This window comes from Symphalangus syndactylus, chromosome 17 (genome assembly GCF_028878055.3).
Source record: "Symphalangus syndactylus isolate Jambi chromosome 17, NHGRI_mSymSyn1-v2.1_pri, whole genome shotgun sequence".
NCBI classification, from domain to species: Eukaryota; Metazoa; Chordata; class Mammalia; order Primates; family Hylobatidae; genus Symphalangus; species Symphalangus syndactylus.
This window is the reverse complement of record NC_072439.2, coordinates 33,814,435-33,840,775: the sequence shown is the minus strand read 5'-3', so window position 1 is coordinate 33,840,775 and position 26,341 is coordinate 33,814,435. Positions and strand designations below refer to the sequence as shown.

General features: G+C 47.5%; 1 protein-coding gene across 6 annotated transcripts; it reads left to right on the top strand.

Moving 5' to 3' along the window:
- Positions 1-812: 812 nt before the first annotated feature.
- On the top strand, positions 813-23,433 carry RAB5B (RAB5B, member RAS oncogene family). 6 transcript variants are annotated; one of them, XM_063621441.1, is made up of 7 exons: positions 846-939; positions 15,583-15,837; positions 18,681-18,832; positions 19,396-19,518; positions 20,074-20,167; positions 20,840-20,977; positions 21,378-23,433. In XM_063621441.1, the coding sequence occupies exons 2-6, from the start codon at positions 15,675-15,677 to the stop codon at positions 20,953-20,955; spliced, it is 648 nt and encodes a 215-aa protein (XP_063477511.1). In that variant the 5' UTR covers positions 846-939; positions 15,583-15,674; the 3' UTR covers positions 20,956-20,977; positions 21,378-23,433. The 6 variants fall into 6 exon arrangements, with proteins under 6 accessions (XP_055104356.1, XP_063477511.1, XP_063477510.1 ...); XM_055248378.2 differs by lacking the exon at positions 846-939 and adding an exon at positions 6,111-6,309; XM_055248381.2 differs by having other exon boundaries at positions 813-939; positions 20,840-23,433.
- The last annotated feature ends 2,908 nt before the right edge of the window (positions 23,434-26,341 follow it).

Sequence of the window (26,341 nt, the reverse complement as noted above, 5' to 3'; positions counted from 1 at the left end):
GCACATACATAGCGGCAGGAAGAGGGCTCCCGGGGAATCTGCCTTTCGACACTGCATTTCCCAGTAAGCCCGCCGTTTTTCCTTTCTGTTTCATATCACAAACAGCAAAGTTTTCCAAAGATTCTTTTATTTACATTTACATACGATTCTGAAAAAGCGTCTCCAAGCTACCACTTCTTGTAGTTGCCATTGTCTCATTCCACCAAAAAACATCTCAGACCGCCCGCCGGCCACCCCAAATACGCCTGTCCCCTGAAGCCTCACTAAAAGGAGGAAGCGCTGATGTCAGGGTTACTTAAATTCCCAGGCTCCAGATCCCTAGAAGAGGTATTTCCCTTTACGCCCGCGAATTTGTCATAGAAGGCGGGACACTAGAGCCAGCCCCAGCCAAGTCCAGGGGGAGGGGCGAAGGTCAGTAGCGGCCTTCCTAAGGCTTCCTTCAACCCCTCCTTGCCTGCCAGTCAAGTCCCGTATTTTCGCAGTACTGGTTAAAGTTTCACTTTGACCCGCCTCCGTCACTCACCTGATTAGATGTTTATGAGTCAAAAGGCGGGGTCATGGGGTGTCGAGATTTTATTGGTGGATACATACGCCTGTCGGCAGTGTACCGCCCCCTGTCTTCAGGAGGTTGCTCTTTAATGGCTCCTTACCTCGCCCATCTTCGAGGTTTCTCCCTCGCTATTGGTTTGTGGCCCCGCCTGTCGAGTCCCTTGCTCGTACTTGTTGGTGATAGTGCCCAAAGAGACTCGCCTTTCTCCAGAGGATTGGTGGATAAGTGCACATATAGCCCACCCTCGAAGGTAGGCGGGTAATCGAGCTATTGGCTGGAGCCCCGCCCCAGGGCGAGGAGGAGAAGGAGGGGCAGGAGGGTTTGGTTGAGCTGCAGCTGTTTGTCTGTTCGACACAGGCTTGGGGCCGACGGGGGAGACGGAGCCCCAGGTACCGAGCTGATGGAGCCCAAAGGGCAGGGGCGGAAGCGCCCGGGAGATGAGAGCAGCCTGGCCTGAGAGCGGAGGCGGGTCTGGTCCTAAGCGAGGGGTTAGAGTGGCCCACCGGAGAGGGAAGAAGGGGGCCGGGCCCCGGCAGGCCTAATGGGGGCGCTGAGGAGGGGACTGGGCGGGCTGGGACCCCGAAGTTGGTGAGTCGGGAAGGCGGCTGGGCTGTGGCGGCGGCCAGGCCGAGGGCCGGGCGCTGGAGGCCCGGAGCTTGAGTGAGGGCAGGGGCAGGCCTCATTAAGCAGCGCTGAAGAGGGAGGAGCTGGGGAAAGGGACAGGGCAGCGGGTGAGGTGAGCCCATTTGCCGGGAGGTGAGGAGGGGTCAGACCTGTCGCCCGAGCCCCGGGAGTGACTGGGGCTGGGTCCCTGCAGAGAGGTTCATTGGAAGGGCCTGAGAAGGGTTCTTAGTTGGGTAAGAAGCGTTCGTTTCAGGGAAAGTGCCTATTGTAAAAAGAACTGACGGTGCTATGGTGTTGAGCTGAGAGAGATTTGGGTTCAGTGAGGGAGAATTGGGGAAAATGAAGAAGGCTGTATTAATCTAGAAGACTAAGGTAGTTGAAGTAATGGAAGCAGGGCCTGGTATCAGTTATGGGAACTTCTGGGAATGCTGAAGAGTGGGCTGGAGGCTCTGGGTCTTGGGAGTACACACTCTTTTGTTCCCTTTAGTGATTAGATGTGGTAATTTGGAGCTTTTTAAAACTCCCAGGGTAGGGATGAAGATCAAAGTAATTTTTTTTTTTCCATGACTGTTGGCTGCTCCAAACTCAGCCCCTACACTTTCTCTTGGCCTCATATCTAGTCTATACTGCAGTCTGTTTCTTAACTTACTGTTTCATGTCCTATGAAAGAGCTAAGAAATTGGATTGGGGGCATGTTTTGTCCACTTCTTTCTTACTTAATAATGTGGTCTATAGTGAATACCATGTCTCCTAGAACTGAGAATCTATTTCATATCTATTTCGTTATCTACGTGGGAAAGGGGCTTAGAGATCCTCAGCCATCAGGAGATCTTCTGATCATAGTTGGTGAAACTTTTGTGGGACTTAGACTTGACTTGGGTATTTCCCAGGCAGGTAATGGAGTTAACAGGTCCGAAACTATGAGGTGATATTACTGAGGAAGAGATTTGGGGAAGAGTGAGAAATTCCATTTCAAAAGCTTGGCATCACCCCTTGTTCTTTGTCTACTTCAAAAGCCCAGATTTCTGTGCTGTTAGAAAGTTGGGTCAAACTATGAAGTATCTGGGGAAGATGGTGAGTAGAGAAAAAGATACAGAGGTGCAGTAGCCCACGCCTGTAATCCCAGCACTTTGGGAGGCTGAGACAGGAGGATCACTTGAGCCCAGGAGTTCGAGGGTGCAGTGAGCCATGATCTTGCCACTGCACTCCAGCCTGGGCGACAGAATGAGACCCTGTCTCCAAAAAAAAAAAAAAAGAAAGAAAAAAATTGCCAAAGCAGAGGAGTGGAGTACCCTCCTCCCCACATATTTTTAATGGTCTGCTAGCCTTCTTAGTCCCTTATAGATTGGAGCCTATTAGATTTTCCCTTACTGTACTTCCTCCTTTTCCGCTTCTCTACCAATATATTTTATCACTACATTTCTTCTTTTTTTTTTTTTTTTTGAGACGGAGTCTCACTGTAACCTCCACCTCCCAGGTTCAAGAGATTCTCCTGCCTCAGCCTCCCAAGTAGGTGGGACTACAGGCGTGTGCCACCACGCCCAGCTAATTTTTGTATTTTTAGTAGAGACAGGGTTTTACCATGTTGGCCAGGATGGTCTCAATCTCTTGACCTCATGATCCGCCCACCTCGGCCTCCCAAAGTGCTGGGATTACAGGCGTGAGCCACCACACCCGGCCATCACTACATTTCTTAATTACAAAAGTTAATATGTACATATTTTAAAATATGGAAGCTGTACAGCAGTTTAAGAAGTATAAATCCTCCCACACATACCTTACTCATATTTCATTTAGGAAGGTCAAGGATCAGAGACAGCAAATCAGACTAATCTTGCTTTGAGGGATGTGTCACAAAAGGCAATTCTGTTTTCATGTTCTCATCAAACTCTAGTCTTATTCTTTCTACAGTTTTCCCTTCTGGGATGATACTCTGTTATTTATTGTGTTCCTTTCACAGTTCGTTTTGTCTTCTACCAAGTCCAACAAGCAGAGGGCTGTACTGTGTGTTACTCACCTTGAGTACACACACACACACACACACACACACACACACACCCCAAGTTGTGTGCTGGGTGTCCTAGGAAATGCCCAAAGCGATGGAACAAAACTTTATGGGGAGAAAGGATCATTTTGTTTGGGATAATTGTTGGCATCTCTGCTAAAGAAAGGAATTTCAGACCCTTATCTCAAATTCATGGTCTCTGGATGTTCATGGTCTCTGCATGTTCACATTACTTGATTATTCCTTTCTTATCCATGATGATGATGGTTCTCCTAAGAGGCCCCTGTATTTGTCTTTCTTTTCTTCTATTTTTAGAGACAGGGTCTTGCTCTGTCGCTCAGGATGGAGTACAGTGTGTGTCTTTCTGTAGGGATCTGAGAAGCTCCAAGCTTATCTGAATTTGAAATCGGTTTTCCTCTAAATCTCAGAGTCAGAGTACAGCTGGGACATTTCATACTACCACCTTATTAATTGAATTTGTCCTTACTAGCTTTAAAAGCCCTCTGTTGTACCCAGCCTTTGTATAGCACCCATTGGAAACCTCGGTTGTTTCCCCCAAGGAACTTTTCTCACCTGCAAGCCAGTCCTAGAGACAGTTGTGTAGAGGTATGTGTGTGTGTTTTTAGACGGAGTTTCACTCTTGTTGCCCAGGCTGGAGTGCAATGGCATGATCTCGACTCACTACAATGTCTGCCTCCTAGGTTGACACGATTCTCCTGCCTCAGCCTCCAGAGTAGCTGGGATTACAGGCGTGCACCACCACGACCAACTAATTTTTGTATTATTAGTAGAGACGGGATTTGACCATGTTGGCCAGTCTGGACTCGAACTCCTGACCTCAGGTGATCCACACGCCTCAGCCTCCCAAAGCGCTGGGACTACAGGAGTGAGCCACCGCGCCTGGCCGTGTGTGTGTGTGTGTGTGTGTGTGTGTGTGTGTGTGTGTTTTAATCCTATCTAATTTTTCCAACAGTTTTTTGCATCTTAAGAGAGAGTTTAGGAGTAGAATTATCAATAAGGAATTTCATACATAGATCTGGAGTTGCAAAAATATATTTGGAGAAGAGAGCTTTCCCATTGCCCTTCAAGTCATACCTCATATCTTTTTAAATTTTTTTCCTGGACAATCCCTACTGCATAACATACCTCATATCTCCTCTTACTTTACCTGGGAGCAAATATTGCTTATTAGTATGAATTTTACTTCTGAGAAGGAGGCATAGGGTAGAAGAAGCAAGCATATAGTTTGCTCCCTAATCCTAAAGCACTTCAGATTGGAAGGTAACCAAAGTGTGAGACAGTGAACTTATAATAAGGAAATGCAGCAGCCCTCTTGGAGGAAGGATACCATAAAACCCTACATGTTATACTCGCACTTCCCACAAGTGTTTTGGGAAAGATTTAGTCATTGACTCAACAGTAACTGAACTGAATAAGGAGCTACCCAGGTGAACAAAGTGTGTGTACATTTCTGGGCAAGGTTGTAGCTTCTGTTCAGGGACAGTGGGTACCTTTTCGGAGTGTCTCCTGGTTCTGTGGTGTTATGGCTCTTTTTTTAAAACTTGTGTTTCTCAAGTCAGGAATTAAAAGATAGTGGCCCAGAGCTTTTGACCATTCAACATCAACTTTAAATTCAGCGAACTTTGTTTTTAGCTACAGTTGCCTCAGCGTTTGGGTGGGAGGGCCACATATTGGGTGTGATTAGGCCATCTGAGGCATAGTAACGGGTGACAGGAAAAGCAGTTAGCCCATGAGAGTTGCAATAGTACCTTGTGGGCAAGATCCCAAGGGGGCCCTCCATCCAAAGGAGATCACAGAGGGACCAGGGAGAGAATTGATTATCTGAGGCCTATTAAAAACATTCCCAAATGGGGCCGTGTGCGGTGGCTTATGCCTGTAATCCCAGCACTTTGGGAGGCTGAGGCGGGTGCATCACGAGGTCAGGAGATTGAGACCATCCTGGCTAACACGGTGAAACCCCATCTCTACTAAACAAAATACAAAAAATTAGCTAGGTGTGGTGGTGGGCGCCTGTAGTCCCAGCTTCTCGGGAGGCTGAAGCAGGAGAATGGCATGAACCTGGGAGGCATAGCTTGCAGTGAGCCGAGATCGCGCCACTGCACTCCAGCCTGGGCGACAGAGCGAGACTCCGTCTCAGGAAAAAAAAAAAAATCCAAATGGAATTGAGTAAGATCTGTCCAGATGTACAGAAAGGGAGGAGTTAATTGGGGGAGAGAAGTAGAATTACTTAGCCTTAATTTAGGGAGCATTTAATGAGCACCTCCTAGGGATCAGGCAGCATGCTGTGCTCTGAAGATTTTAAGATAACATAAAGAAACTCCCACTTTTAAAGAAGTTCATAGTTTAGCAGAGCAGACAGACACAATTTATATACTGTGATAATGTGATACATACTATCATAGAAATACTGTTTTTTTGTTTTTTTGAGACGGATTCTTGCTTTATTGCCCAGGCTGGAGTGCAGTGGCGCTATCTGTGCTCACTGCAACCTCCACCTCCTGGGCTCAAGCAATTCTCATGTCTCAGCCTCCTGGGTAACTGGGATTACAAGCCTGCGCCAACATGCCCAGCTAATTTTTGTATTTTTAGTAGAGACGGGGTTTCACCATATTGGCCAGGCTGGTCTCGAACTCCTGACCTCCAGTGATCCATCTCCCTTGGCCTCTCAAAGTGCTGGGATTACAGGTGTGCGCCACCACGCCTGGCCAGAAATACAGTCTTAATACTGTGGGACCCTACAGGCCTCTAGAGAATGATTAATTCTGTGGGGGAGAGGGTGATTATGTAATTTTACTGAAGTAACATTTGAGCTTGGTCTTATGAGATATATAGAATTTTGCTAGGCAGGCAAGTAGGGATGGGCATTCCAATCTTACCTAGGTCAATAATAGGGAGTTTGTACTACCATGCTGATAAGAGGTAAGTATGCTTTTTGCCTCTTGGAGAAATATAAGGGAAAGGGTGCGGGATGTGGAAGGAATCTCATTTAATCCAGTGACTCATTGGGTAACACTGGATCAACAAAATGAAGAGCTGAGCCAAGTGGTAGAACTCTCATTTCAAGATTTTGGTGACTTGGGTTTAAACAAAGTTGGAGAGGGAGATGAAGGTATTTACTGGTTTCTGCTCTGTCTTCCCTACTTAGTAAACCTCTCACATTAATCGCAGGGCCCACCAAATTCTGCAAAAGTTACCACTTGTTTTCCTATTGCCTCCCATTGAATTGCTTCTATTTCAACTGTCCTGGCAGGGGTTGGTCAAAGACCTTCTAGAAAAGAGTAGTGATGAATTAACTCTTCTGTCAGAAGGATATGGGACTGCATTCCAGTTGCCAGGGAAGGCCTGGGTCTTCTTAATTTGTTTTTAGTCCCAAAGCAAGTACTTACCTAAACTGAATAGAGGCAGGAACTCTATCCAGTCTAAGCTCTTGATCCTGTCCTGGTGTTCTCTTTAGAGTTCAGCATTTCCTGCTTCTTTAAGAAGTATAGCAGTATAAAAGAGGCAGGAGTACCTGACTAGGAGTCCTACATTTACTACTTAGCAGTTGGCTGTATGGTAACACTTGACAAGTTGATTAATTTTATTTTATTTTTTATTTATTTATTTTTGAGACGGAATCTCGCTCTGTTGTCCAGGCTGGAGTGCAGTCGTGTGATCTTGGCTCACTGCTACCTCTGCCTCCCAGGTTCAAGCAATTCTCGTGCCTCAGCCTCCTGAGTAGCTGGGATTACAGGCATGCACCACCACACCCAGCTAATTTTTGTATTTTTAGTAGAGACAGGTTTTCACCACATTGGCCAGGCTGGTCTGGAGCTCCTGACCTCAGATGATCCGCCCGCCTTGCCCTCCCAAAGTGCTAGGATTACAGGCGTAAGCCACCATGCCTAGCCCAAATTGACTAATTTTATGTGTCTCAGTTTCCTCACCTATAAAATATAGAGATTGGACTAAATGACCTCTAGACTGGCTCTGATCTGCCTGACTGACCTTTTTTTTTTTTTTTGAGACAGAGTCTCGCTCTGTCGCCCAGGCTGGTGTGCAGTGGCGCAATCTCCGCTCACTGCAAGCTCCGCCTCCCGGGTTCACACCATTCTCCTGCCTCAGCCTCTCCGAGTAGCTGGGACCACAGGCGCCCGCCACCACGCCCGGCTAATTTTTTTTTGTATTTTTAGTAGAGATGGGGTTTCACTGTGGTCTCGATCTCCTGACCTCATGATCCGCCCGCCTCGGCCTCCCAAAGTGCAGGGATTACAAGCGTGAGCCACCGCGCCCGGCCCTGACTGACCTTAAGGCTGACAACTGGTACTGGGTTGGACTCCAGGGGCTATATATACTGAGAACTCTGTCTCTGTTGATAGGTGATAGACTTCTGGAGGCTTCATATGTATTTGGTTTAGAGACTCAAAGCTAACAAGTGGAAGGGGGCTTGAGGAATGGAGTCTTACTCTAGCTGGGACTACGAAGACACTTTTACTGTTATGCCTACTTTGCTGCACTGCTTGGGAGAGCTGCCCACATTAAAAAACATCCTCCATCCCCATCTCCTGCACCTAGTGGGCTAACCCATGGTCAGGCCTCAATCCTCCCTAGTTAATGGGTCATTTTGTAAGTCATTCTTGTGGAGCTGCACTTCTTTTTTCTTTTTTATGGAGTCTTGCTCTGTCGCCCAGGCTGGAGTGCAGTGGCGAAGTCTCCACCCACTGCAGCCTCCGCCTCCCAAGTTCAAGCAATTCTCCTGCTTCAGCCTCCCAAGTAGCTGGGATTACAGGCGTCAGCCACCACACCCGGCTAATTTTTGTGTTTTTAATAGAGACGGGGTTTCACCATGTTGGCGACTGATGTTGAACTCCTGACCTCAGGTGATCCGCCCACCTCAGCCTCCCAAAGTGCTGGGATTTCAGGCATGAGTCTCTGTGCCCAGCAGAGCTGCACTTTTTTTTTTTTTTTTTTTTTTGAGGCGGAGTCTGGCTCTTTCCCCCAGGCTGGAGTGCAGTGGCGCGATCTCGGCTCACTGCAAGCTCCGCCTCCCGGGTTCACGCCATTCTCCTGCCTAAGCCTCCCGAGTAGCTGGGACTACAGGCGCCTGCCGCCGCGCCCGGCTAATTTTTTTGTATTTTTAGTGGAGACGGGGTTTCACCGTGTTAGCCAGGATGGTCTCGATCTCCTGACCTCGTGATCCGCCCGTCTCGGCCTCCCAAAGTGCTGGGATTACAGGCGTGAGCCACAGCGCCCGGCCCAGAGCTGCACTTCTAAGGGAAGTTAAATCTTATCTCTTCTGAGCTAAAAAGGGTGAAAGGAAGAAAAACCTGCCCCATCTCCCTTTTTTTTGCCTCAGGTTCGAAGGTAATAATCATCATACCACTTGACTGATTTACCAAAAAAAAAAAAAAAATTAGTATTTTTGTGGGAAAAAATCAGAATAGGAAGTAAATCAATTGAATCTGTTATATATGATTTCATTTCTGTACCACAGATCTTTTGAGAGTCTAGCTATTATATTTTTTAAATGATACCCTTATAAACATGATGAGATTAAAGATCAAAGCTTAGAGGTGGCTCAACAATTGATGTGAACGAGGAAGAAGGCAGGCCATATTCTTTCTTTTTCAGAGGTGGGATCTCGTTATGTTGCCCAGGCTGGTCTCAAACTCCTGGGCTTAAGTGATCCTCCCGCCTTGGCCTTCCAAAATGCTGGGATTACAGGCGTGAACCACCATGTCCAGCCAGAACATACTCTTAAGGCTACATATTAGGGTACGAGGTAATCTTTTCTAAGTTAGTAGTTACTGATCTCTGAGAATCCAAGGTTGCTTAGTAGCAAGAAAGCTTGCTGACCACATCTGGGCTCTGGCTTGACTTCCCATCTCTGAGAGTTAGTGACAGAGACTTTGCAACTCAAGCGTGTCTGCAACTGTTTCCTGTCTTTACACTCCCCCAGAGCTCAAGTGATATGTTTAGCCATGAGAATTCAGTCCATTCTAACTCCCACATTTTCCTATATTGTAGAGTAGTAACGTTGAGGCTTAATATTCAACCCCTTGGATCACATGCTTTGAAATACATAAAAATGTGTGGGAGTAAGTTGAAAAAACCAGTAACTTTTTCTATTGTTTCTTGAGAGTATAGCACATATACATCACCTGAAGGAAACTTGATCAGCTTATCATCTGTCCTTTTTTTTTTATTATGGTGTCACCTGTCTTCTCTTTTATTTATTTATTTATTTTGAGAGACAGAGTCTTGCTCTGTTGCCCGGGCTGGAGTACAGTGGCGTAATCTCAGCTCACTGCAACCTCCGCCTTCTGGGTTCAAGCGATTCTCCTGCCTCAGCTTCCCAAGTAGCTGGGACTACAGGCGTGTGCCGCCATGCCCAGCTAATTTTTGTATTTTTTAGTAGAGACGGGGTTTCACTATATGTTGGCCAGGCTGGTCTCAAACTCGTGACCTCAGATGATCCTCCTGTCTTGGCCTCCCAAAGTGCTGGGATTACAGACGTGAGCCACTGCGCCCAGCCTATTTATTTATTTTTTGAGACAAGGTCTTACTTTGTGGCCCATGTTGGAATGCAGTGGCATAATCACAACTTACTGCAGCCTCAACCTCCTGGGCTCAAGTGATCCTCCCACCTCAGCCTCCTGAGTAGCCAGGATGACAGGCATGCACCACCATGCCTGGCTAATTTTTTTTTTTTTTTTAATTTTTGTAGAGACAAGGTTTCACTATGTTGCCCACACTTGTATTGAACTCCTGGCCTCAAGCAGTCCTCCCACCTCAGCCCTCCAAAGTGCTGGTATTACAGGTGTGAACCACCAAGCCTGGCTGTGTTTACTCTTTTAAAGTTTACCATTCTGGCCGGGCGCAGTGGCTCACGCCTGTAATCCCAGCACTTTGGGAGGCTGAGGTGGGCGGATCACGAGGTCAGGAGATCGAGACTATCCTGGCTAACGCAGTGAAACCCCATCTCTACTAAAAAATAGAAAAAAATTAGCCGTGCATGGTGGTGGGCTCCTGTAGTCCCAGCTACTCAGGAGGCTGAGACAGGAGAATGGCATGAACCCAGGAGGCGGAGCTTGCAGTGAGCCGAGATCACGCCACTGCACTTCTAGCCTGGGCGACAGAGCCAGACTCTGTCTCAAAATAAATAAATAAATAAAGTTTACCATTCTGCTGGTCTGTCCTTTTTTCCTATGACACAGTGTGTATGAATACCACGTAAATATATGCTTTAGAAGTAATTCATCCTCACAGATGCCTTAAGCAGCAAGTTTCTTAAATGTACACAGAACTTTGGAAGTGAATTCAAATTCTGCTCTTTGCCACTTTCACCAATTCCATTCTCCCACATAGATCCTTATAAATGGGGAAGATCCCAGCACTTTGGGAGGCCGAGGCTAATGGATCACCTGAGGTCGGGAGTTTGAGATCAGCCTGACCAACATGGAGAAACCCCGTCTCTACTAAAAATACAAAATTAGCCAGGCGTAGTGGTACATGCTTGTAATCCCAGCTACTCGGGAGGCTGAGGCAGGAGAATCACTTGAACCCAGGAAGCAGAGGTTGCGGTGAGCCGAGAGCGTGCCATTGCACTCCAGCCTGGGCAACAAGAGCAAAACTCCGTCTCCAAAAAAAAAGGGGGAAGCTGAGGATCAGAAAAACAAAAGGAGTGAGTAGCCTAAGATCACAGTGGGTTGTGGCAAAGCAGAGAACAGAACTCGGACTTGCCTGATTCCAAAAACTTTACCAACTCTGCAGGACTGCCTCTGTCTAGGTTGGCTCTCCTCACTTTTATGATAGCTCTATAACTTTAGTGGCAGGGTTGGAGAAATCTCTGATCCCTGGAAAGCCCGTCATTCGGTCCTCATCTGAATTTCATCTGGAACTGCTTGAGTAGTAACTGTAACTATAGACTGTCCAGAAACTAAACTTATTTCCATCCCTACTAACCCATCTTTCAGTGTCAGGCCTCTCCAAAGCAGTATTTATAAAACTTTTTTTTTTAATGATAACTCATAGTTTTAAAAAATGAATAAATACTTAAACTGATTACATAGGGAGACCCCATCTCTACACAAAATAGAAAAAATTAGCCAGGTGTGGTGGAGGATCACTGGAGCCCAGGAGTTGGAGCCTACAATGAGCTATGATCACTCCACTGCACTGCAGCCTGGGCACCAGAGTGAGACTATCTCTAAAAATGGAAAATAAATTTTAAAATGTTATGATTAAAGATACTCATTTAAGTTGAATAAATTTAGCTTTATGAAAAATTTGCTGTATCATCTTTATTTTGATCTTTTCGTCATAGACCATTGAAAACTTAAAATAGTACATGTATATCTGAATTTTTAAGACTGACTGACCAAGGGGACTACAGAATACCCAATAGAATCAAAGTAATTGTCATGTTCCTCTGTATTAATCTAGGCTACTTTGGGACCTTGAGTTCTCACCTCTCATTCTTTTGCTAACTTCCTCTTTCCCTTTAGTTCTGTCGCTCTCTCTTTTTTTTTTTTTTTTTTTTTTAGAGATAGTGTCTTTTTCTGTTGCCCAGGCTGGAGTGCAGTGGTGCAGTCAGCTCACTACAACCTTCAACTCCTGGGTTTCAGTGATTCTCCCACCACAGCCTCTGGAGTAGCTGGAATTATAGGCACATACCACCATGCCCAGCTAATTTTTTTAAAATGTTTTCTAGAGACTCAGTCTCGCTGTGTTGCCTAGGCTGGTCTCAAACTCCTCACCTCAAGCAAGCCTTCCCCTTTTATCTCCCAAACCCGTGGGATTACAGGCATGGGCTGCTCTGCCAGGTCTGTTTTTTCTCTTTTTCTTTTTCTGTACCACTTTCATATTGTGGCTGCTTCCCCGCCCTCATCTCCCCCCTACCCACCCCAGATGGAGTCTTGCTGTGTTACCCAGGCTAGAATGGGGTGGCACGATCTCGGCTCACTGCAACCTCCGCCTCCCGGGTTTAAGCAGTTCTCCTGCCTCAGCCTCCCGAGTAGGATTACAAACGCCGGGCACCAACCACACCCGGCTAATTTTTTTTTTTTTTTTTTTTTTTTACACTGAGTCTCACTGTTGCTCTGTTGCCAGGCTGGAGTACAGTGGTGCAATCTCAGCTCACTGCAGCCTCCGCCTCACAGGTTCAAGCAATTCACCTGCCTCAGCCTCCCAAGTAGCTGGGACTACAGGCACGCGCCACCACACCGAGCTAATTTTTGTTTCACCATGTTTGCCAGGCTGGTCTCAAACTCCTGACCTCCTGATCCGCCCGCCTTGGCCTCCCAAAGTGCTGGGATTACAGGCGTGAGCCACTGTGCCCGCCTTTTTTTTTTTTGAGACGGAGTCTCGCTCTGTCACCCAGGCTGGAGCACAGTGGTGCATCAGCTCAGTGCACCCTCTACCTTCTGAGTTTAAGCGATTCTCCTGCCTCAGTCTCTGGAGTAGCTGGGATTACAGGTATGCACCACCATACCCAGCTAATTTTTTTTTTTTTTTTTTTGAGACGGAGTCTCGCTCTTTCACCCAGGCTGGAGTGCAGTGGCGCGATCTCGGCTCACTGCAGGCTCCGCCCCCCGGGGTTCACGCCATTCTCCTGCCTCAGCCTCCCGCGTAGCTGGGACTACAGGCACCCGCCACCTCGCCCGGCTAATTTTTTGTATTTTTAGTAGAGACGGGGTTTCACCGTGTTAGCCAGGATGGTCTCGATCTCCTGACCTTGTGATCCGCCTGCCTCGGCCTCCCAAAGTGCTGGGATTACAGGCGTGAGCCACCGCGCCTGGCCTATACCCAGCTAATTTTTTTTGTATTTTTAGTGGAGACGGAGTTTCACCATGTTGGCCAGACAGGTCTCAAACTTTTGACCTCAGGTGATCCACCTCAGCCTCCCAAAGTGCTGGGGTTATAGGTATGAGCCACTGCACCCAGCCTGTGGTGCTTTTTAGGAATATATTGATAACAACTAATATTGAGATCTATTTTAATAGCTATTAGCACTATGCTAAACACATCTTTCACTTATTATTTGTAGCTATGAGGATGGTATTTTTTCCAATTTACAAAGGTAGAAGGTAAGGCTTAGAGAGGTAGAGAAATTCTCTTTATATTAGTAATGATTAGTAGCTTAATATTTGTTTAGCACTTAGTATATATCAAATACTTAAAATACTTAAGTTATTTATATGCATTATCTCACTTAATCCTTAAAACACCCTTATGAAGTAGGTGCTTATAAGGCTATTATCAGGCCGGGTGCGGTGGCTCACGCTTGTAATCCCAGCACTTTGGGAGGCTGAGGCGGGCGGATCACAAGGTCAGGAGATCGAGACCACGGTGAAACCCCATCTCTACTAAAAATACAAAAAATTAGCTGGGCGTGGTGGCGGGCGCCTGTAGTCCCAGCTACTCCGAGAGGCTGAGGCAGGAGAATGGCGTGAACCCGGGAGCCGGAGCTTGCAGTGAGCTGAGATCGCGCCACTGCACTCCAGCCTGGGGGACAGAGCGAGACTCCGTCTCAAAAAAAAAAAAAAAAAAAAAAAAAAAAAGGCTATTATCTCATTTTACAGATGAGGAAATGAATGCACACATATATTTAGTGACTTGCCCAAGTTCATAGCTAGTAAGGAGAATTGGACTCCAGAGCCTTTATTCCTCTGCATTGCCTCCTGTATGATTTTCTGTCTTTACGATCTAGTAAGTGGGATTACTGAAATTTTTTAACCCCACTTTAACTCCAGACCCACTAATTGTGGTGACAAAATAATGATGTTTCCCCACATATGCCATAGAGTATGATGTCTGTGAAGTCACTAGGATCTGCTTTGGAAAAGCAAAAGATTAATTTGAACAAGCAAAGTACAACTATCAAGCAATGCTTAGGTTTGGGAGAGAGGTTTTTGCATGCTCTGCCCATGCTAACTTCCCTTTGAATTTCATAGCTCCTTTCCGCTCAGAGTCAGGATGATGAAATGTATTTAGATTTAGACGATTAGAATCTCAAAGTCCCAACTCCTCTCTGTTCCCTGCCCCAACAGCAGCTTTCTTAGCCCTCTTAGAAGATAGAGGAGTTGATTCAGTGTATTCTTTCATCAAATATTGATCGCTTGCAGACTTATCCCCTATACCATCCTCTGGAGACTCCTGCATGTCTTTAGAAGGTATACCTTTCTCTGCCTCTAATGTGGAGGGCTACAGCTGTTAGGCCCCTTTGCTGTGGAGGGTAATCTAATCCCTAGGCACCAGCAAGACAGCTGCAAGTTGAGAGTAGGTCAAGCTTACTGATTCTTGATAGGCTTTCAGATTTGGAAAGATGGCAGAAATAAAGTGAAAAAAGTTGTTAATGAAACAGAGTTGATAATGAATGTGATCTGTTGGTTGTATTTCTCTCTTTACCTTCAACCAAAAATGAGAAAGGATAGATTTTCTGGCAATGGGACCCTGGTTAGATCTTTAGAAATGTCTTATCAGGGAGACCAGTCATATATAAAGGATAGAGCAGCAGCTACCCTTCTGCCCTTAGGAGGGGTGACTCTTATCCCACACCCCTAGAGTGAATCTCTCATTTTGACAAAGAGCTAAGGAAAAATGAAAAGAAGGCCAGGCACGGTGGCTCACTCCTGTAATATCAGCACTTTGGGAGGCCAAGGCGGGCAGATCACCTGAGGTCAGGACTTCTTAGACTAACCTGACCAACATGGAGAAATCCAGTCTCTACTAAAAATACAAAATTAGCCAGGCGTGGTGGCGCATGCCTGTAATCCCAGCTAGTCAGGAGACTGAGGTGGGAGAATTGCTTGAACCCGGGAGGCAGAGGTTGTGGTGAGCCAAGATCGTGCCATTGCACTCCAGCCTGGGCAACAAGAGTGACGTCTCAAAAAAAAAAAAAAGGAAAAGGAAAAGAAGAGCACAGCACCAGGATGCCACAGAGATACTAGGGATCTAGGGTACCTGTGGGTGGATCTGGATATTCTTCAGGCCAACTAAAGGTTGATCACTTTGTGTGACTCAAACAAAAAACCTTGAAGACCTGGTGGGGAATTAAAAAGTCTCAGTTTTCAGTCTCTCTATTTCATTTTGTTTTTTTGTTTTGTTTTTTTTTGAGACAGAGTCTCGCTCTGTCGCCCGGGCTCTATTTCAGCTCCCTTGGCAGTTAGAGATTATGTGGTAGGGCAGACTCCAGAAGCAGTTCTTATTTTGCTCTTCCCAACTCTTACCACTGAGGATCAGCTGCCTGGGACCTTCTCAGAGGTATAACCTGTCAATAGCAGATGACTGCAAGAGCTAAGTCCTCATAGAAGCAAGGAGATGAGATTCTATCCTTCTCTGAAAAGCGACTGCAGCTTCAATGGACGTATGTCTAATTTTATTCACTTTTTTTTTCTTGCAGGAGTGTTGAAGCCTGGAAATCCCCTCCCCTTCCCCCTCCCCCCTTTACAGCATCCCCCTCCCTCCACCCTTTCCCACTCTGATAATCTGGCCATGACTAGCAGAAGCACAGCTAGGCCCAATGGGCAACCCCAGGCCAGCAAAATTTGCCAGTTCAAATTGGTCCTGCTGGGAGAATCTGCAGTGGGAAAGTCAAGCCTGGTATTACGTTTTGTCAAAGGGCAGTTCCATGAGTACCAGGAGAGCACCATTGGAGGTGAGTGCCTTGGGGTAAGAGGAGATTGAATGTTTGCTAAGGGTTTTTTTTTTTTTTTTTTTTAGATGGAGTCTTGCTCTGTTACCCAGGCTGGAGTGCAGTGGCACAATCTTGACTCACTGCAACCTCTGTCTCCCAGGTTCAAGCGATTCTTATGCCTCAGCCTCCCGAGTAACTGGGATTACAGGTGCACACCATGGCGCCTGGCTAATTTTTGTATTTTTAATGGAGAGGGGGTTTCACCATCATGTTGGCCAGGTTGGTCTCAAACTCCTGACCTCAGGTGATCTGCCTGCCTCAGCCTCCCAAGGTGCTGGGATTACAGGCGTGAGTCACTGCGCCTGGCCAGTAAGGGTTTTGAAAAGAGATATAAGACCTGATTATGGAGCTGGCCCTCTTAGTCCCATTCTTTTCCCCAGAAATGGAAACCCTTTATGAAAACAGAGACTGGGCCCAGTGGCCCACCACTTTGGGAGGCCAAAGTGGGCGGATCACCTGAGGTCAGGAGTTCGAGACCAGCCTGCCCAACATGGCGAAATCCTGTCTCTACTAAAAATACAAAAAATTAGCCGGGCATGGTGGCGGGCGCCTGTAATCCCAGCTACTCAGGAGGCTAAGGCAGGAGAATCACTTGAACCCGGGAGGCGGAGGTTGTAGTGAGCCAAGATTGCGCCACCGCACTCCACCCTGGGTGACAAGAGCAAAACTCCATCTCAAAAAACAAAAAAAAAATCAAAATCTGGTAAAATAGGCTGGGCATGGTGGCTCACACCTGTAATCCCAGCATTTGGGAGGCCGAAGCAGGCAGATCACTTGAGGCCAGGAGTTCGAGACCAGCCTGGCTAACATGGTGAAACCCCCATCTCTACTAAAAATACAAAAATTAGCTGGGCGTGGTGGCACATGCCTGTAATTCCAGCTACTCAGGAGGCTGAGGTAGGAGAACTGCTTGAACCCAGGAGATGGAGGTTGCACTGAGCCAAGATTGTGCCATTGCACTCCAGCCTGGGTGACTAGAGCGAAAATCCATCTCAAAAAAACAAAACAACAACAACAAAGATTAGCCGGACATGGTGGCACACGCCCGTAATCCCAGCTACTTGGGAAGCTGAGGCAGGAGACTCGCTTGAACCCACGAGGCGGAGGTTGCAGTAAGCCAAAATCACGCCAGTGCATTTTACCCTAGGCGAAGGAGTGAGACTATTTAAAAAAAAAAAAAAAAAAAAAAAAATCTGGTTAAATAGAGGCTGGAACTAATGCAAAATACAAAGGGTGTCTGTCTTTCTCATCTTTGCTACCTTTTCCCCACTACTACCCCAAAATAGGGTGCTAATTCAATAAAGGATCTTCTGTGAGAACTTCCGTATTATTCCTTCCCCTTATTATTTTTATTTATTTATTTATTTATTTGTTTTTGAGACAGAGTCTCACTCTGTCACCCAGACTGGAGTGCAGTGGTGCAATCTTGGCTCATTGCATCTTCTGCCTCCCAGGTTCAAGTGATTCTCGTGCCTCAGCCTCCTGAGCAACGGAGATTACAGGCACACACCACCATGCCTGGCTAATTTTTGTATTTTTAATAAAGACAGGGTTTTGCCGTGTTGGCCAGGCTGGTCTCAAACTCCTGACTTCAAGTGATCCACCCGCCTCAGCCTTCCAAAGTGCTGGGATTACAAGCGTGAGCCACCGTACCTGGCCTCTTTCCCCTTTTTATTAGTCATCTTGGAAATGTATTCCTGGACCTGCAGAAGATTGTATGAAAAAGTAACAGCCAAATAATATTGATAATGATGTGGGACTTGCCATCAAGCTTTAAAATCTTCTAATTAGTTCTTTTTTTTTTTTTTTTTTGGATACTGAGTCTCACCCTGTTGCCCAGGCTGGAGTGCAGTGGTGCAGTGGTTGTCCACTGCAACTTCCGCTTCCCCAGTTCAAGCAATTCTGCTGCCTCAGCCTCCCAAGTAACTGGAATTACAGGCGTCCATCACCACGCCTGGTTAACTTTTGTGTTTTTAGTAGAGGCAGGGTTTCACTGTGTTGGCCAGGCTGGTCTCGAACTCCTGACCTCAAGCCATCCACCTGCGTTGGCCTCCCAAAGTGCTGGGGTTACAGGCGTGAGCCACTGCGCCCAGCCAATCCTCTAATTAATTCTTTTGTTTGTTTGCATTTGTTTGTTTGTTTGTTTTTTGAGACGGAGTTCCGCTCTTGTTGCCCAGGCTGAAGTGCAGTGGCGCCATCTTGGCTCACTGCAACCTCCACCTCCTAAGTTCAAGGGATTTTCCAGCCTCAGCCTCCCGAGTAGCTGTGATTACAGCTGCCCACCACCACGCCTGGCTAATTTTTGTATTTTTAGTAGAGACGGGTTTTGCCATGTTGGCCAGACTGGTCTCAAACTCCTGACCTCAGGTGATCCACCCACCTCCGCCTCTGCCTCCCAAAGTGCTGGGATTACAGGCATGAGCCTCCGTGCCCAGCCCAATCTTCTAATTAATTCTTGATGTGACTTTTATCTGAAGCTATTTTCTCTGTCATTTGTTATTCTCCTATTTTGGTTAGAAGAAGGATGACTCGTATAAGTGCCAGTTCTTCTGTCCCTCTCAGTTTATGATATACCCCCATTCCTTAGCCAGTGACATTTCTGGCTGGAAAGACTTAGCCAAGGGCAGTCTTAATCCTGGTTCCAAGACTTACATGTAAGGAGAACTCAAAACCTTTTCCTGTAGCTGACTATCCTGGGTGGTGACTGGTCTTAGTGTGAGGGCAGTTATATTTTGAAGGGGGGTGGGATGTTCCCATTCATCCTCCCACTTACAGCATCTTCCCCTCCATTCTCTCATCCATAGCGGCCTTCCTCACCCAGTCCGTTTGTCTAGATGACACAACAGTCAAGTTTGAGATCTGGGACACAGCTGGGCAGGAGCGATATCACAGCTTAGCCCCCATGTACTACAGGGGTGCCCAGGCTGCAATCGTGGTTTACGACATTACTAATCAGGTAAGTGAGCTAAGAAGACTGTCCTTGTTGGCCAGGCATGGTGGCTCACGCCTGTAATCCCAACACTTTAGGAGGCCAAGGTGGGAGGATCATGAGGTCAAGAGATTGAGACCATCCTGGCCAACATGGTGAAACCCCGTCTCTACTAAAATTACAAAAATTAGTTGGGCGTGGTGGTGCGCGCCTGTAGTCCCAGCTACTCGGAGGCTGAGGCAGGAGAATCGCTTGAACCCAGGAGGCGGAGGTTGCAGTGAGCCGAGATCCAGCCAGTGCACTCCAGCCTGGGTGACAGAGCAAAAAAAGACTGTCCTTGCTTATATTTAGAGGAGTTAGTTTGGGGCAGGGGGTGGGGGGGGCAGAAAACAACGGGTTCTTGAAATAGCAAATAAGAGTACAAACTATGCTTCCAAGTGCTAAGAAGACAGATAATGAATTATCAGAGACCTGTGGTTTCACTGAGGGAAGACCACCTAGAAGAGGCGAATTTTGAGACTCATTTTAAAAGGTGATGGTTATGGATTGGCAGTCATTCCAGCCTACTCATTCTCTTCATGTTTTCCTAGGAAACCTTTGCCCGAGCAAAGACATGGGTGAAGGAACTACAGCGACAGGCCAGTCCTAGCATCGTTATTGCCCTGGCAGGGAACAAAGCTGACCTGGCCAACAAGCGTATGGTGGAGTATGAAGTAAGATGGCCCGTGGAGTTCCTCTCTAACACTTCCTCTGTTCCTGGGACCTCTTTTTTTCCAAACCAGCCCTCTCTGAAAATGTCAACCAAGGACATTCATTGTCTCATTCCCCAGTTCTACACCAAGTTAAATACAGCAACACTGTGACCCTAATGACAGCCAGGAGATTTTCAGAGGAGTCAGGAGAAAACTCCAGAGCAGAGGGTTAGGGAAGTACCAGCTGTGGGGGTACCAGTGTGAAAACAGGAAGGAAGGCGCAATTAAGTTTGCGGTAAGGGACTATTCAAGTGTCAGAACCCAAAAGCCCCCAACTAACTTACCCTCTCCCCTATAATTAAGCTTTCTGACATTTGTGTGTTGGACTGAATGGACATGGGGTCATCTCGAGGGAGTTGTCATTAAATTATGCCTCTAGGCTAGCTGGCTCGAAGGGGTATTAATTAAGGGGAGGGAACCTAGGATTTTGCCTAGCTGTTGTGCTGCATGGGAGTGGAAAGGCAATACTCGTTCCCACCCTACATTCTGAGCACTAATACACCCCACTCCTTGCAGGAGGCCCAGGCATATGCAGATGACAACAGCTTATTGTTCATGGAGACTTCAGCCAAGACGGCTATGAACGTGAATGATCTCTTTCTGGCAATAGGTAAGGTCAGAACATCCTGAGGTCTTCCTTTTTCCCTCATTTATAGGCAAAATTATAGCTAACCCAAATCAAGGATAGGTGCGAGTATCTCCTTTTGCAAAAACTTAAGGTATGGAAATACCTTAACTCTCTGTTGTGACCTCCATCCTTGGCTGCAGCTTTAGCTCCCTTGTCTTCATTGTGTAAGTTTGCCGGTTGGGCGTGGTGGCTCAGGGCTGGGCGTCGGGCATGGTGGCTAACGCCTATAATCCCAGCATTTTGGGAGGCTGAGGCGGGCAGATCACGAGGTCAAGAGATCGAGACCATCCTGGCCAATGTGGTGAAACCCCGTCTCTACTAAAAATACAAAAATTAGCTGGGCATGGTGGTGCACACCTGTAGTCCCAGCTACTTGGGAGGCTGAGCCAGGAGAATCACTTGGACCCAGGAGGTGGAGGTTGCAGTGAGCCGAGATTGTGCCACTGCACTCCATCCTGGCAACAGAGCAAGACTCCATGTCAAAAAAAAAAAAAAAAAGTTTGCAAATAGTGAACCCTCCCATCTTCAGAACATTCTTTTAATCTCTCAAATTCTCCCTTTTCCCCAACTCAGTAGCCGTTTTTGGGGCGTGGGGGCAGAGGGGCAGGGAAGTAAAGTCTACCATACTTTGTTCTCTTCTCTTTTTATCTCTAGCTAAGAAGTTGCCAAAGAGTGAACCCCAGAATCTGGGAGGTGCAGCAGGCCGAAGCCGGGGTGTGGATCTCCATGAACAGTCCCAGCAGAACAAGAGCCAGTGTTGTAGCAACTGAGGGGGTGGCTAGCAGCAAACAAGTATGGAGCTAGCACAAGAGCTAAGAAATAACCTCCATCCCTACCCCTCAGCACACAACCCCTACGGTAACAGCACACTGAGCCCTGGCTCCCAAGGGCTGCCTCCTGACAGCTCCGTCATGGCACTTTTTAACGCTTCAGCAACCAACACCAGGCAGCTGTTGCCACTGGCCTCCTACCCCCTACTCTGGGGCTTGGGGGTCAACTCCCCCCAGGACTTACCTTCCAAAACAAACTTTCTTCACTTTGTATTATAGGTACAAGACAGCAACTTACTTATCTTTTCTCCTCCTCCCTAGTGTTCCTCCCCATTTTTTCAGAAAACACTTCTGACTCCTGTCCCTTCCCCTTCTGCTTTTGGTCAATCCCTGTTCTTGAGCCTCTTTTCTCCTCTCCCCAGGATGCAGAAAGTGGTGAACCCAGGAGCTGAGGAAGGAGGTTTCCAGTTCATTTACATTAAGGGCCCTGGGGGAGAATAAAGCTCAGAGCAGGAAGGAGTAAGGAAACATTTCCTTTTTGTTTTTATTTGGTTGGAGTTTCTCATATTTGAAAACATTGCGGTATCCATGAGTTGGCCTTGTGGAGGGTGTTCCTAGGTAGAGGTGAGAATGGGGAGGCAGGTCTCAGGCACCAGGCAGGAGGTGCCTTGTAAGCCAACTGGGCGGAGGTGGAGGTGCAGTGTCATCTGTAACTCTCCAAAGGCCCAGTTTCCCCTCACGCAGCCTCTTAGGTAGTGTTTCCCCTATCGTGGGGATTGGACCCCAGAGTCTTCCAAAGAATCTTCACTGGTTGCCTGCATCTTTGGCTCTGCTGTGATCTGATTGGAGGAGGGACAGTTTCTAGTACCCATCCTCTGATTTATACATATGCATTTTTTCCCCTCTGGCCTTTAGATGGCCTCAGCCCCAGCCACCGTATACCCCTGCAGTTTGCACTTTAATTGATGGTAGTTCAGTTGGGGTACTTGTTTTATGGAAATTTTGATTGATTTACTTGCCCTCCCACCTTCTTTTTAATTCAATGAAATCTGAGGTTAATACGAGGTTTGAGGAGAGGTTATAGATAAAACTACCAGTGGCAGCTACTCAAGTCCTATCTCCACTGTTAGCTTCCTCCAACTCTAATTCCTAACCTATATTCTTGCCAAGCTAGCTGTTGAGTATAGGTTTGCCTTTCCTGGAGAATTAACTGAGCAATTGGGAAGTGTCTCAGGATAGCACAGGCCAAGGTAGGGGAGTAAAAAGGAGGTCAGGCAAAAGGGAGGAGTTTTCTATCCTTTCCCAGGTTTCACACTCAATTTGATATCCATTACCATGTCTTTTCTACTTCCTTGTAAATAGGTATGATCTTTATTCCCACTGTACAGTCTGTTCTATCCTCTGCCTCCCATCAGGCCCTGTTTCTTTGCTCCTTTGTTAATATCTTGAATTTAGTCCCTCCATCCTTAATCCTCCCATCCCTCCCCATCATGCAACCAGTGGTTTAATCCATGTACCAATAGGGGCTAGTACCACAGAGGCCTCCTGTGGTGCCCTCATATCATACCACCTGTTCCTGTGGACAGGGAATGACCGGCATTTACAGCTGGCTCATATTATCAGAGGACCTTGGTCCTTTCTAAATCTCTAGTCTCCCTTCATATCCCTCATCAGGTGTTTTAAGATGTCTCTGAGAAGCCATCAAGGCAAAAGAGAACTTTAAGTTCCGTGTTCCAGCCCGGAGTTTTGGGAAAGAAAGAAAGAAAGAAAGGGAAGGTCACAGTGACCTAGGATTGGAACCTTCCTGCCCTTTTGGCTTGCAGACTACCTTCTATCCCAGAACAGCTGAGAAATCTATGAAGCTGAGATTCTGAAGGACCCAGCTTAGGTTCTTCCACTTAGGCCTCAATTCCCTTCCTTTTCCAGGGGCAGCCTTAGTTCCCATGGCCCTGAAACACACACATTTCCCCCTTCCTTTCCCAGAAGCCACTGGCCCCCCAAAGCACCCAGTGCATCCTTTTTACAAGTGGAAGAACTAGGATGGCTTTCCAAAGTCTCCTAGAAATGAAGTTCTTTCTCTGTGCAGCCTTTCCCCTTGGAGCAGGAGTGAAGATGTTTCATTGTCTTGGGGCTGGGAAACCACTTCCCCAGGCTTCTCCCTCCCCCACCCCCATAGGAACAGGATTTGGCCTTAGCTTCTGGGCCTATCGGCTGCCTTCCCTCTACTTCCTACCACCTCTTCTGCCTTCCTTTGAGCTCTGTTGGGCTTGGGGATCTTAGTTTTTTTTTTTGTTTTTTATTTCCCAGCTCATTTTTTTCTTCTGGTCAGTTTTTTTAAGGGGGGTGTTGTGGTTTTTTGTTTTGCTTCTAAGAAAGCATTTGCCTTTCTTCCTCTCCCAACATAACAATCGTGGTAACAGAATGCGACTGCTGATTTACCGATGTATTTAATGTAAGTAAAACAAGGAAAAAAGAAAAGGGCATTGGAGTGTTGCTTTTTTTTATTTTATTATTATTATTATTATTATTACTATTTTTGCTATTTGTTTGTCAGGTACTAGGAATTTGGAAGAAAGGATACCCAGTAATGTTTTACTGAATCAGAAACACACCTTTCCCTGCATCTTGATACGTTCTTATTCCCTTTAATCTTTTCTTAAACATCTAGTTTAGAAAATAGCCCTTCTATTGCTATTTAATCACCCCTCTTCTAAGGCCACTAGATTGTTCATCAAATCAAACCCTATTATATCTTTTTAGGCCCTCTTAACAATGTATATGTGTAGGGTGTGGTCTATGGATCTTTGGGCCCACTGATGAGATTGGAGGGAGGGGTGCTATCTGAAGTAGTATACAAAAATGTATGTGCATATTTCTTTTTTTTTTTGAGACAGAGTCTCTAGGCTGGAGTACAGTGGCATGATCTTGGCTCACAGCAATCTCCACCTCCCGAGTTCAAGTGATTCTCCTTCCTCAGCCTCCTGAGTAGCTGGGATTACAGGCGCGCACCAACACACCCAGCTAATTTTTGTATTTTTAGTAGAGACGGGGTTTCACCATGTTGGTCAGGCTGGTCTCGAACTCCTGACCTCGTGATCCACCCACCTCGGCCTCCCAAAGTGCTGGGATTACGGGCGTGAGCAACTGCGCCCGGCCGTATGTGCATATTTCTAGGATCCATTTCTATATGTTTCTAAAAGGGGTCCATGCCGGGCGCGGTGGCTCACGCTTGTAATCCCAGCACTTTGGGAGGCCGAGGCGGGCGGATCACGAGGTCAGGAGATCGAGACCACGGTGAAACCCCGTCTCTACTAAAAAAATACAAAAAAATTAGCCGGGCGTAGTGGCGGGCGCCTGTAGTCCCAGCTACTCGGAGAGGCTGAGGCAGGAGAATGGCGTGAACCCGGGAGGCGGAGCTTGCAGTGAGCCGAGAGGGCGCCACTGCACTCCAGCCTGGGCGACAGAGTGAGACTCCGTCTCAAAAAAAAAAAAAAATAAAAAATAAAAAAAAATAAAAAAAAATAAAAGGGGTCCATGACCCAAAGGTTGAAAAACATCACTGAATTAGTTTTTTCGGTTCATCTTGTAGTTTCCGCCTCAACGGGAAAATTTCCCCTGGATCTGCTCTTGACTCCTAGTGTACTTCAAACCCTTCAGTCCATCACAGTCTAAAGGTCGAGGGAAGGGGAATGAAATAGGATTATGTGTGGTTGCAGGAGGCTTTAAATTCCAAAGAATCTGAAGGTGGAAAGGAAAGAGGACTGGTGCCAGACAAATCTGGCATTCTAGGCCTGTCTCTGTCAACTTAACAGCTGTGGCCTTGATCAAGTTAGTGCTTTTGAGAGGTGACAGTGTGCTGGCAGTCCTCGCAGCCCTCGCTTGCTCTCGGCGCCTCCTCTGCCTGGGCTCCCACTTTGGCGGCACTTGAGGAGCCCTTCAGCCCACCGCTGCACTGTGGGAGCCCCTTTCTGGGCTGGCCAAGGCGGGAGCCGGCTCCCTCCCTCGGCTTGTGGGGAGGTGTGGAGGGAGAGGCGCCAGCGGGAACCGGGGCTACACGCGGCACTTGCGGGCCAGCTGGAGTTCTGGGTGGGCGTGGGCTTGGTGGGCCCCCCCACCCGGAGCAGCCGTCCGGCCCTGCCGGCCCTGGGCAGTGAGGGGCTTAGCACCCAGGCCAGCGGCTGCGGAGGGTGTACTGGGTCCCCCGGCAGTGCCAACCCACCAGCACTGTGCTCGATTTCTCACCAGACCTTAGCTGTCTTCCCGTGGGACAGGGCTCGGGACCTGCAGCCCGCCATGCCTGAGCCTCCCACCCCCTCCATGGGCTCCTGTGCGGCCCGAGCCTCCCCAACGAGCGCCACCCCCTGCTCCACAGCGCCCAGTCCCATCAACCACCCAAGGGCTGAGGAGTGCCAGCACGCGGCGCGGGACTGGCGGGCTGCTCCACCTGCAGCCCCGGTGCGGGATCCACTGGGTGAAGCCAGCTGGGCTCCTGAGTCTGGTGGTGATGTGGAGAACCTTTATGTCTAGCTCAGGGATTGTAAACACACCAATCAGCACCCTGTGTCTAGCTCGAGGTTTCTGGATGCACCAATCGACACTCTGTGTCTGGCTGCTCTGGTGGGGCCTTGAAGAACCTTTGTGTGGATACTCTGTGTCTAACTGATTTGATGGGGACGTGGAGGACTTTTTATGTCTAGCTCAGGGGTGGTAAACGCACCAATCAGCGCCCTGTCAAAACAGACCACTCGGCTCTACCAATCAGCAGGACGTGGGTAGGGCCAGATAGAATAAAAGCAGGCTGCCCCAGCCAGCAGTGGCAACCCGCTCGGGTCCCCTTCCGCACTGTGGAAGCTTTGTTCTTTCGCTCTTTGCAATAAATCTTGCTACTGCTCACTCTTTGGGTCCACACTGCTTTTATGAGCTGTAACATTCACCGCGAAGGTCTGCAGCTTCACTCCTGAAGCCAGCGAGACCACGAGCCCACCAGGAGGAAAGAACAAATCCAGACATGCCGCCTTAAGAGCTGTAACACTCACTGCGAAGGTCTGCAGCTTCACTCCTGAGCCAGCGAGAACACGAACCCACCAGAAGGAAGAAACTCCGAACACATCCGAACATCAGAAGGAACAAACTCCGGACATGCCGCCTTTAGAACTGTAACACTCACCGCGAAGGTCCGCGGCTTCATTCTTGAAGTCAGTGAGACCAAGAACCCACCAATTCCGGACACACTTTCTGCCTCGTTTCTTAATCTGTAAAATAAAAGCTGAAGATTAAGGTCAATTATGTAAAGTATGTGTGTAACACAAAAGTAGATGACACTATTAGGAAGGAGGCTTTTAGATAGTCCCTAACTGACTATCTTCCTTTGGCTGAGACGTTTTTT

Excerpts from the sequence above, each read along its gene's own strand:
- RAB5B (XM_055248378.2), top strand. The coding sequence starts at position 6,126 with ATGCTTTTTGCCTCTTGGAGAAATATAAGGGAAAGGGTGCGGGATGTG. Across the intron at positions 6,310-15,582 it reads AGTTGGAGAGGGAGATGAAG|GAGTGTTGAAGCCTGGAAAT; the intron begins GTATTTACTGGT and ends TTTTTCTTGCAG. Across the intron at positions 15,838-18,680 it reads CCAGGAGAGCACCATTGGAG|CGGCCTTCCTCACCCAGTCC; the intron begins GTGAGTGCCTTG and ends TCTCATCCATAG.